At 40.3% G+C, this 12121-nt stretch overlaps 1 protein-coding gene across 1 annotated transcript in view; it reads left to right on the top strand.

Moving 5' to 3' along the window:
- COL24A1 (collagen type XXIV alpha 1 chain) overlaps window positions 1–12121 on the top strand; it is a 173356-nt gene that overhangs the window by 118027 nt on the left and 43208 nt on the right. The window contains exons 31-34 of the mRNA XM_059822180.1: window positions 1392–1445; window positions 2195–2248; window positions 11690–11743; window positions 12040–12084. Coding sequence (XP_059678163.1) covers window positions 1392–1445; window positions 2195–2248; window positions 11690–11743; window positions 12040–12084 — 207 coding nt within the window. The remainder of the gene's footprint in view (window positions 1–1391; window positions 1446–2194; window positions 2249–11689; window positions 11744–12039; window positions 12085–12121) is intronic.

Below are 12121 nucleotides of genomic sequence, written 5' to 3' on the forward strand. Positions count from 1 at the left end.
ATTGCAAAGTGATCGGCTGAATGAAGCAGCAGAGCAACTGCACTTTTTAAAAATGGCTCTAAGCAGCCTTACATAAAAAAATTAAACACAATTAATTGAAAGGAGAGATAAATAAAGGAGGGAAAGTAAAATAACAACCTCCTGTGTAAACTGGGCTAACAAAGGTTATTCTAATAGACTGGTAACTAGCATCACCTCTAATTCTACTGCACAGCAGTACCCAAACAGTCCCTGGGTGCCACCCCTGTGGGAGGACTGGGTTCCTGACAACACCAGTTGTCCTAAATCAGGATGCAATGTTTCATGCAGGATTGGACAGTCCAGAGGCTACTGTCATGTTAGGTAGGTTGTTGGGGCACAGAAATAAAAAACTATACGCACGTGCTCATTGTCATGTTCATGTTGAAGTTCTCGAGGAAAAGTGGTTAGAGTTTGGTTGTGTGTTTGCTAGCGAGCACTGTAATGGCTCCAAAATGTATAGAGAACACTTACAGACTTAACTGTTTGCAAGGAGATGACAGGGAGATTACAGGCAATGTACTACGTGCCGCATCCTGCATCATCTGATACTGATGTGGTAGGCAATGATGAAATCTCAGCAGCCTTACATAGAGGCTGCAGATGTGGGCCTGAGTGTGATGCAGTGGGGAATGTTCTTGTTGTGGAAATGGACATTGTTATTGAATATTTGCAGTAATTACTCTTTGGGCATCTGTTGGCAAGGAAGTGACCAAGTATCCTCAGGCTGCAGACCAACTTAATGATCCATGGAGCAAGAGACAATTTTTGAAGCATTCTGTGCTTCATTAAATCTCTCTAATCTAGATTTACCTTCAACCAGCTGCTTTTGATACATGAAAAAAAATCTTATTAGAGAGATTAATAAAAGAGGATTTATTAATATAGGATCCAATCTTATCAACTACTTTTTTGCAGCTATTAGTAATGCTTATTGCCATAGGCAAATCCATTTATGTCATAGTAGTGAGAGCCCTTCTCAGTAGTAAGTCATCGTAACCCTCAGACAAGAGCTGTTCTTGGCAATTTGTCTTAGTCAGCTCTGCCCACACCAGGATGTGTCCACTTTCTGTTCCCACTGTCACAGCCTTGATGTGAGGATTTTGAAATTCATTTAGAACCCAGCAGCTTTTGTTTCAGTACATCCCTGTTAGCTAGTGCCTGTGTGTGGGAAAACTTCCTAGGTTGCTTTAATGATTATTGTGATATATCCAAACAAATACCTGTTTTCAACAAAATGTTGGGAATAAATTTTGGAAGATTAAACGTTTTATTATCTCCAATTTTTCAGGTAAGTAACTGGATTTATTAGTTGTTATAATAACAATTTTGATAAAACTGTTCTGTCTTTTCTATATTTATTTCAATTCTAGGGCTACCCAGGACCTCCAGGAAGCCCTGGACCTGTGGGGCCAGACGGATTACCTGTAGGTGTAGAGTGGTTCTTTGGTTTGACATAAAACGTACCATTTTCAAATTGCCTTTTTGCTCTGCTGAAGCTAAGAATGGCTTCTAATTTGTACTGCAGTCTATAAAACTGTCTTGAAAACTTACCCACCCAGACACAAAGTCTCTTTACCTGCTCTTTACCAGGATGAGCCATGAGAGACAGGAAATCTAATTATATCACTTAAAAATCACTCAGTTGAGACAAGTAGGGGAATAGAATTTTTTAAGGCTGGTTTATAATTGCACAACAATTTCATTTTTAATTCATTGATGCCTAATATAGTTAAATATCTTCATTATGTGTTTAGTTTCATTGTTAATCAAAAATAAATTATATTCTAATTTACTGTGTATAATTGTGTTACAATTTGGCTGCTATGGGTTTTCAGTACAGACAAAAACTGAATCTTCTATCAGAAATTATTAGGTTTTTTTAACATAATGTTGCTGAAATACCAGTGTCCTTTAGCAATTTTGGGATGTTGGACAGAAGTAATTTATCCCACAGTCACATCATGATTTCTTATTCAGAATAAAGTTACATAGAGTCTCTTATTTAGATTTTTCTAGATAAATTGTACTAACACAATTAATTGAATTTGAACCACGAGTGAAAGTGATTGATTTGTATTGGTTGCATTAACTGTTGCTCAATGTTCATGAGTCGTGTAGTTTTCAGAAATCTGTTTATAGAAGACAATGAATAATAAGTTTATTTGACATGTAGGGACCTTCAGGGACAAGAGGACCGCCAGGGCCACAGGGACCTAAGGGAAGAAGAGTAAGTAATATCACTGTTTCATGTTACTTAGAGCAGAGAATAGTGTGTTGCCAATATGAATCTGATGTATAACCCATGTACAGTTGCTTCCTTTGAACTCCGTCTTCCGGACTCAAGCCATTTGTACTGAAATCACACAGATGATACTTGTATTTCTATGTAGGAAATTACATGGATCTTCGTTTCTCCTCACATTACAGTTAAATGGGGTTTTGCCATTGATTTCAGCTGAGAGCAGGACCAGAACCGAAATGACAAATGGCCTTATTTTCTGTATACATAAGTATGCAAATGTTGGCATTTATAACTACCATTGGACTGTTTCAATGTTTTAAAGACTATTTTCTTTATCTGCATGTCATTTATGTCTTTGGAAAGACAATCAAAGTCACCCAAATGTAGTTCTGAGTGAAGAAGCAGCAAAGTCAGAAGATAGTATATCCTAGAATCTCAAACTTCTGATTAGGTTGTCATTTCCATTTCATGCATTTTTATAAGGGAAATGGGAACCATTTTTTCACTGTATACAAAACATTAATCCAAAGCCCACATAGGTGAAGTCTGTCCACATCAATTTGTATGAGCATTTGATCACAATGCATAGAATCAGTATCAGTGAAAGGGTTGCAGTGTGTTACCTGGGGATGGTTTCCTTCATAAACCCCACCAGTCACTTGCACTTCATGTCTGCATTTTTTTTGGTCATGTTTTTGCAGTCTGAGCTCAAGGTGCCTGCAGGAAGCACTGCCAGTTCATAGTATAGATTGGTTTGGTTGCAGCATGAGCAAGCGAATTCTCACTGGATTTATGGAGCTTGTCGAGAATAGCAGTGAAGATGCACCCTTCTAATGTCAGCCTCACCTAGCAGTCTGACAGCATATCCAGGCTTCCTATGAGACTTGTACAACTCGTACCAGAGCCTGGACCAGTGTGTCTTCACAGGTGGTGTTAGCATCGGGCAGTGCTTACCATTCATTCCTGATAAAGTCCCTGAACCCTTGTCAGTGAGATAATTTTGTTGGTTTCTTTCTGTCATAGGAAGCAGAAATGTTACATGCTACAGCAAAATAGAATTATAACCTTCCTTTATCCTCCTTTGTTATTGTGATATATATGTTTTCTAAGAAAATACATGGTAAAATTTGAAAAGTTGTAAGATCTGGAGGTCTTACTCCAGTTAAAGATAGATACTTGAGAAGCACACATTGCATTTTAAATAAGATTTTAGATTAGCAAATACTGTGATTAGCAAACTTTGTAATACAAGATTTATTAACTATATATTCTTCTACATTACTTTTTCATGATTGCTAAATTATTAAATAAGAGATTGGGTAAAGAGTTATATTTTCAGTATATTAAAAATAATATGTATTAAAATATTATATATTTGAATATTAATATAGTATATTTGAAACCATATTTTGAATATTCATTTTATTTGAAATACGCAATATTTTTAAATATACAGTATTGTGAATATTCTGTATATTCAAAACATACAATGCTTAGCAGCTTCGCAGTACACTACAGGATTATTCATAACAGAAACTTCACATGTTTCAAATGAGTCTTCCTTCTTTAGTATGGTTTCCTCCTCCTTCAGAAGAAATCTGTTTTAATTTACCTCTTTGTTCGTGGTGCAGTTTGTAGGAACAATTTGTGAAATGTAGCACATGAAATGTATAATTTCTGTTAAAAGTCTGCAATAGATGTTCTGGGTTAGCCTGTATTAGAGAGGTTTCCAGCTGGCAATGCCAAGTGTTTGGGGTTTTTTTGTTGTTGTTGTTTAGTTTCAGACATAGAGTATGATTTGTCTCAGGCTTCAATTTCCTTAAATGGGTGAAGCAGATTTGAGCATATATCTACATACACTTAGAACTTCTTGTGCTTGTCTGAAGTACCTATCAGTAGGAGATTTGTCTGAATCTGGGTTTCAGGATTAAGGAAGTTATCTCAGCAGCTCATGGAAAAGGTCATACCCACCATCATCAGAGAGAATCTGTATGGTCTTCTGAAAATAGTCTTCATTTTTCCCTTACAATAGATGTGTTTTTTAAAAGCCTATTTAAAAGGATACATTAGTAAAAATTTCTTTCTGGGGGATTAATTTGCTAATTTAATAACAGACATTTTAATTTAATATGAATGATTTGTTAAAAAAAAAAACCAAACACAAAATCATATACACTAAGAAATATTCAGTATTACTTTGGTAATTTTACATGTAGAAATCGCGAATGCTTCTGACATCTCACAGGTCACCCACTTATTTTCTGAACTGAATATGGCACACATACGTAATCTATCGGTGCCCAGAAAAATTAGTTTATTAAGGCCTGTTTGTCAGGCAAAACTGAAATGCAGATATATTTGTTTATGCAACATATCTAACAAAATTCAAAGAGAAACCTTAACTAGCTGTAGAGGGCAAGAATCCACTCCCACTAATAAGCACAGTGAACTACCAAGAATTGATGTAAGCAGGAGTGTCTAACCCCAGGCATTGGCTAGAAGAGAAGTAGTTCCTGAAGTGTTCAAAAGGTGCTTATACAAATGTGTTCAGTGGAGATAGGCTCTAGGGGCTCCTGGGAGCCCTACGTTAGTAACTAAGGCAGCCTTCTGACAGGAGTGTGAAACTCTGCTTTGGTTTAGAGGAGTGAAGGGAAAAACAGCCTTTTTGCTGCAGAGGCAAATTTGAAAATGTAAATCCAAACAGAAATGCAAAGCAATTGTGAGGCTGAAAAGAAGTAGCAGCTTGGCACCACTTCTTCTTCAGTGGCCTGATTCAATGAAACAAATGGGAGCCTTGGCTCTCTGTGATTTCGGTAGGAGCATGTCTGAAAGTGAAATACATGCGGAAGTGTTATGCTGAATCAGGACACACAAGCCAGTGGCATCAGATGAGGACTACACATATGCAGCCATTTTCACTGTAAAATGCTGATGTTTGAGCTTCATCTAAAAAGGAAAATCCCTCGGGCCCTACCGGTCCACCAGAGTTTCAGTTTGACTGGTGGCATAGGGAGCAGTGAGTTAGAAGGCTGGCTCAACGGTAGCTGGGTGTAAACAGTTGTCTCTGAGGTTGGTACTGAACTGCTGCAGGTTGTACATTTTAATTCCTCTGGAAATAGCATTCCCCTCTAAACTCCTCCTCTGATCCTTTCCTCCTGGCAAGTCTGTCTGCCAGCATCACCAGAGCTGGAGTCAGAGCCAAGCTACTGACATGAACGTCTTTCCCTGCAGGCTCTCCTCCCTCCCAGCAGCCTCTGCTACCTGGTGATTGTTTTTATGGGAGAATGAATTACTTTATCTTCTAGCTTCAAAATAGAATCTAAATTAGTTTTTGTTTAAGAAGTGTCACATCTGCCAACTGAGACAGGAATCTCTGAGGGAATCTGTCTCTATGATTTTGGCAGCACATCATGGAGTACTTTGCTTATAATTAAAGATCACTCAAAATAAATCCCAAACATCCCAAGATCTGTGGAAGTCCCAGCTGGGAGCTGTAGTTTATGCCTTTGCCTCTATCCAGCATGACTGGGAATGCTTCATGGAAGGGGGTCTCAGAGCAGACCTAGGTCTTCACGCTCTGCAAACAAACTCCCACTGAAACCACTGAGAATTTTGTCTGCTGTCAAGATCAAAATGTCAGACCCAAAAGTGGAATCGTGCATAAGGAAAATATCTGGGGGCCCCTGAAACCTGAGGTTTGTCATCACTGGATTCAGAAAGAGAAGTGTCAGAACCCCGAGTTCTGTGTGGCAGGCCTCAGAAAAATGCATACCACAGTCACATACAGAAGTTAAGTAGAAGCATATGGAAATTTCCCTTTGTTGTGTACTGAAACAAGTACGTATCTCATCTTCACAGCTGGAATCTGCAGGAAGTCTTAGGAGCACTGACCCTCTACTTCTGCACTGTCACGGAGTAGAATTCCTTCATCTCATAAATTCTGGACCTTTCAGCAAACGGTTCACATCCAAGATTACCCAGCAGCCTGAGAGTATGCAGCTGCTCAGTCTCCGGTACACCCAGGAGTTCTGGTCAGCTGAAGGCAGGCTGTCTAGGAGTCTATGGAGTATCTCGCTGTCAGGGGATTTGGGGGGATATGCCACTCGGCATAATGCTAGCACAGAGCTTCCTCAGCTCGTGCTCGAAACTTGATGCACTTCAGCTGGAATCATGTGGAAGATTTTTGTCCTTTTGTGACCCACATTTTGGTTTTTAGTCTTATGAAAACACAGAGGGAGACCACCGCTTTGTAGATACTTCAGTGGCAGAATGACACTCTGGGGCGGGTGGGAATATCCGCATCTAAGAGAAGGAATTTCTCTCTGTGACCAGAAGGAAGAAATACGTTAGTCTGGAAGAGATGCTGGTAGCAGTGGCAGTAGGCAGCCATGAAGCCATTGTTGCATATTTTTTTTGTTTTTCTTGTTTGCTAATGTATGGAGAAGAAAACCACAATGTCACAGACTGGTTCTGCTTTTAGTTCATACCATAATCTCCAACTAATACAACTGTAGCTTTTAATTTGAGAGGAAGAGGTCCTGTATCATTTCATGAGTGAGACTTAAGCAAAATTCTAAATAGCTGCTAAGGTTCTTAGGAGTTAGTATTCTTCAGGCTGATGTTTGGTGTTTTAAAGCTCAAAAGCAATAATTTTTCTGCTCTTACTTTCCTGGAATGCAGCTCATTAAATTCAATTTTGAAAACGCAGATAAATGACAGAGTGATGTGCCATAAATTTGGGGTCAGGCAACATCAGCTTATGTCTGTAGCAGCCAGTAGGGTTATTTCTGCTTCCATTGTGTCTGTACTGGTAGAAGAACCATGAAGAACCTCAATTACCTAAGGACATCAGTGCTCAGTTTTAATGAGGGATATCTTTCATACTTCTCACAGCAGGGAATATGGAACCTAGAAAAATGTGTGAGCTTCAGGGTTACGTGAAACAAGTGGCCAGTATGCTTTGTGATACATTAATAGCGGAGTGTGTTTATCTGTCTTAATTGTTCAAAGGAAGTGAGAGTAAAACTGATGTCATTTTCTAATATTCTTCCATGTGGACCACCAAAAAAGAGAAGTAGCTACATAGTGTGTTTATGTTATTTTCACTTCTCTCACATTTAGGAAGCAGGGTGAGAAAGAACAAAAAGAGTTAATTGGTGCTTCTTGCCTTCTTAGATTAACTTTTTCTCAGCTTATCATCCTAGAGTTTTCAATGTAATATGTTCCATTTTAGAAACAAAGTTAAACCCACACCAAAGAAAAAAGTAGCAGCAATCATTTGACAGCCTTACTCCTCAGCTCTGTTGCAACCTAAATTATGTAACAGCAGGCAAATCATGTGTATCTCTCATTCTGTACTAGCTATAGTAGGAAATGATACAGATCCAATTAATCTATGCCAATAATGAGTCACACCATACTATTTATAGGAATGTTATGCTGTGCTTTTGTTAGAATATTAAATTGCCTTTCCCTTGGATTCCTGCACTCTGTTCTGTGGCTGGTTAAAGGTAGGCTAAAGGCAGGCGTGGCCCAGAGCCAGAAGCTGAGCATCATGTTGGTTTCTGTTACTTTGTTTTCAATTAAAAATTATACAGTAGAAGGTTGGTGTTTTGAATGGTAGGCCTTTTCACTTGATTATTAGTGATCAAATCAATTGTCATTCTCTTCCTAATGATTGGGCTGTTGATGAGAACTCCATTGAAGTGGAGTGTCGTGGTTTAAGCCCAGCCGGACTAATCACCACACAGCTGCTCACTCACTCCCCTTCCTCAGCTGGACAGGAGAGAGAAAATATGAGGAAAAGGCTCGTAGCTCGAGATAAGGACATAGGGAGATCACTCACCAACTACTATCATGGGCAAAATAGACTTGACTTGGGGAAATTAGTTTAATTTATTACCAATCAAAATCAGAGTAGGATAATGAGAAGTAAAACCAAATCTTAAAAAAACAACACCTTCCCCCCACCCCTCCCTTCTTCCCGGGCTCAACTTCACTCCTGATTTTCTACCTCTCCCCCCAAGCGGCTCAGGGGGACAGGGAATGGGGGTTGCGGTCAGTTCATCACATGTTGTTTCTGCCGCTCCTTCCTCCTCACACTCTTCCCCTGCTCCAGCGTGGGGTCCCTCCCACAGGAGACAGTTCTCCACGAACTTCTCCAACGTGGGTTCTTCCCACGGGCTGCAGTTCTTCATGAACTGCTCCAGCATGGGTCCGTTCCACGGGGTGCAGTCCTTCAGGAACAGACTGCTCCATCGTGGGTCCCCTGCGGGATCGCAAGTCCTGCCAGCAAACCTGCTCCAGCGTGGGCTCCTCTCTCCACGGCTCCACAGGTCCTGCCAGGAACCTGCTCCAGCATGGGCTTCCCACAGGATCACAGCCTCCTTCAGGCATCCACCTGCTCCAGCGTGGGGTCCTCCACGGGCTGCAGGTGGATATCTGCTCCACCGTGGACCTCCATGGGCTGCAGGGGGACAACCTGCTTCACCATGGTCTTCACCAGGGGCTGCAGGGGAATCTCTGCTCCGGCACCTGGAGCACCTCCTCCCCCTCCTTCTTCACTGACCTTGGTGTCTGCAGAGTTGTTGCTCTCACATATTCTCACTCCTCTCCTCTCCAGCTGCCGCTTCCCGGGTTTTTCCCCCTTCTTAAATATGTTATCACAGAGGCGCTACCACTGTTGCTGATTAGCTCAGCCTTAGCCAGTGGCAGATCCGTCTTGAAGTCTGCTGGCATTGGCTCTATCAGACATAGGAGAAGCTTCTAGCAGCTTCTCACAGAAGCCACCCCTGTAGCCCCCCCTGCTACCAAAGCGCTGCCACGCAAACCCAATACATGGAGATCTGTGTGACTAGCAGAAAGGTTTTGGTGTGTTATGTGCCTAACACAGATCGAGAATCCTATGCAGTCTCCTGACAGCACCATTTCTCAAACTATGGGCTATGACCCCCTTTATGATTAAAAGGAAGTCACAAGTGTTCAAAGAATTTATTAATGATAGAAGATAAAAAACCTAGAAAGAAATTTCTTTATTACACAAACCTATACAATCAAAACGTGTCCTTTTTCCTCCTTAAATGTTTCATCTTGACGTTCTGTCCCCTGATCAGCCCTGTGGAGGATGCACAAAGACAAATGATAGGTCATGTATCTAAAAAGTCCTAAAACTATCATGCAATTGCTTGGCTTAACACTCTCAATTTCCCCCTTCTTGTGTTGCCCTAGGTGATTCCTCTACAGCTCTTCTGTGAGCTTCTCTCCCCTTCTACCCCCCAGCTTAATGACCTGTCCTCACTCCATCTCAAAGTTTCCTCCTGTCCCTTCTCCTCTTGTTCTTTGAAACATTGCACCTGAAAGGAATATCAGACCACGGGACTCTAAACCTGCTTAGTCTGCCTTGAATTTTCATCACAACCCATTTTGTGTGCATTATAGATAGCAGTTACAGAAGAAGTGCAGAGCAGTAACCTGACATTAATTTGATCAAGTTTTCTTTTAACTTATGCTGCATAATAATTCAGTAATTTGGCTTATGCCGTTACATAATCTTAATGTGAGGCCATCTTGTTGTCCTTATAAAGGCCTCCATCACCCTTGAAAACACCATTAGTGTTTTGATCCTGGTCTCTGAGTGCATTGAAGTCACCAGGAGTTTTTTGCACAGACGTCAGTATCCTCTGGTTTGGGACCTTTCTCACTGAGAGCCACGCAGCAACCCAGAGTGTTGTCTTCTATAGCCCCTTTTCTCTAGCTTAAAAAAATGCCTGTAAATACTCAGTCCTGGCTTAGACCAAAACAAGAAAGGTGGCCAGGCTAACCCCAGGATTGCCTCACAAAGCTGTGTCCCAAACCTCCGAGGTATCAAAAGTATTCAGACAGCTTTCCCTGCCTGTTCGTGTTCCTTTTCCTGTGGTTTCTGTGTGTTCCCTTGTGCTGATCAGAAGCAGCAGTGCTGAAATGCTGACAGATAAGCTTCTCGTGGGATATTTCTGGCTCTGCTGGGGGTTGTAATTATGTATCAGCTCACAGGAAAGGCCTTTTCTTGAGAGATTTCTGTTTCAGGAGGAAAGCCTAAATGATTCTGGTTACACACTGCTTCTGAGTTACCAGTCAGCCATTTTCACTGTAGCTCCAGAGAAAAGCGGGTGGGTGCTCACCATCTGTTCTGACAGAGGTTTTGATTGCATCAGTAAATCCAAGTCAGAGTGGACAGAATTCTGCTATGTTTTGTCTCAAAAAATTCAAGAGGGACATGGAAGTCACAGACATTTTCGAAGGGAAAGTAATCTAAATAAAATCGGATGTGCTTCCAACAAAGTCATTTTACAAGCCCCTTTTATTACCTATTAGAACAGTCTTACAGCTCTCTGGAAATCAGTCATGATTGCATGCCCTGCACTATAAACCTTGACCCAAGATGTAAGGTTCTCTACAACTCAGAAATGCACTCTGAAAATGCAGATCGTTTTCCTCCAGGCACTGCCATAGCAGTGGACTAGTTCTCTCTGATGCCAGCCCAGCCCAGATGCCACCTGGAAAGCTGTTGTGTTTCATCCTCCCACTGCATACTCCTGTAAAGAGCCTGGCTCTGTCTTGATACTTACCTAGCTCTTGCTTTAAAGTGTTCATTGGTTTTAGGTTGTTATTAAATGGTTTTAATTTTATTTTCCATACCCAAACAGTCATCGTGTTTGGAAATAACCTCCTAAGTCAGCATGGATAAAACATTAATTTTGCTCATTATCTATTTTAAGGATTTTCCATGTGCTTGTAAACTAATGGATTTAGATTTGCAATCTTAAATAATGATTTCTGAAAGTTTTGGCAATAAATATTCGCTATACTGTAATACAATAATATAACAGGTTATCTTTGTTCATCTATTGGTTATAAAAAGTCAATTTACAAGAGACATTTTAGTCTAACAATAGTGCAGTTCACTGTGCAAGATATTAAATTGCTTTTAATCTTGCCTCAAACTGGTTTACTAATGGAAGAACTTTATCTGCCTGTTTTAGAGTCTTACTAGCAAGCTAGATTTTTGCATACACAACTTATGCTCAAAAGCAAGCACTCCATACACCCAGTGCTCATCTAAATTCTTCTAAATATGTGTCTGTTGCATGCATACAAAGTGGATGGAAAAGAGAGCAGAAAATATCAGCCTGCAAACTGGCTCCAACGGAGACCCTGAACATTTTGTTTACATATTTTTAAAAAAAGATCTTTCCTCTTAAATCCATATTTCAGCAAACCAGAGACTTATTTTATTCTTTGAAGCTTTATTTCACACTTAACATACAATGAAAATTGGGTTTTGTCCTAAAAAAAATGCTGCCTCTTCTAAAGCTTATGTTGCATCTCCCTGATGATAACCAAAAATAATGCATAATTAATATTCAAAAAAACTCATTCAATATTCAGGGTCCAAGAGGTCTAGATGGTCCTCCAGGAGAACCAGGAACACAAGGCATTAAGGTGAGTGCTTGCATTGCTCAGTACTATACAAAACATTGAGATAGACCATAACAGATAAGAAGAGAAAACAAACAAAAAACCAACCCAGCATGTCAGAAGCCATGAAGTTCCATTTAATCCAGGAGGAGATTGGCAAATGTCTGCATTCTTCAGGTACTTCCTTATTACAATATAAGCCCATCTAAGCCTAAATCTGCACTTTCTGCAGAATTACCCAGCATTTAAACTGATAGAAACTGTATGCAGCTTATCTAACGAATGCACATAGAATTCACACATTGTTGGTTATTTCTCAGGGAGAAAGAGGTGATCCAGGAAAGAAAGGAGTTCCTGGGCTCATTGTAAGTATTGGAGCCAATCTTTGCAGTAAGCCTTAAT

Source organism: Gavia stellata, chromosome 10 (assembly GCF_030936135.1).
Source record: "Gavia stellata isolate bGavSte3 chromosome 10, bGavSte3.hap2, whole genome shotgun sequence".
In the NCBI taxonomy this organism is placed as follows: Eukaryota; Metazoa; Chordata; class Aves; order Gaviiformes; family Gaviidae; genus Gavia; species Gavia stellata.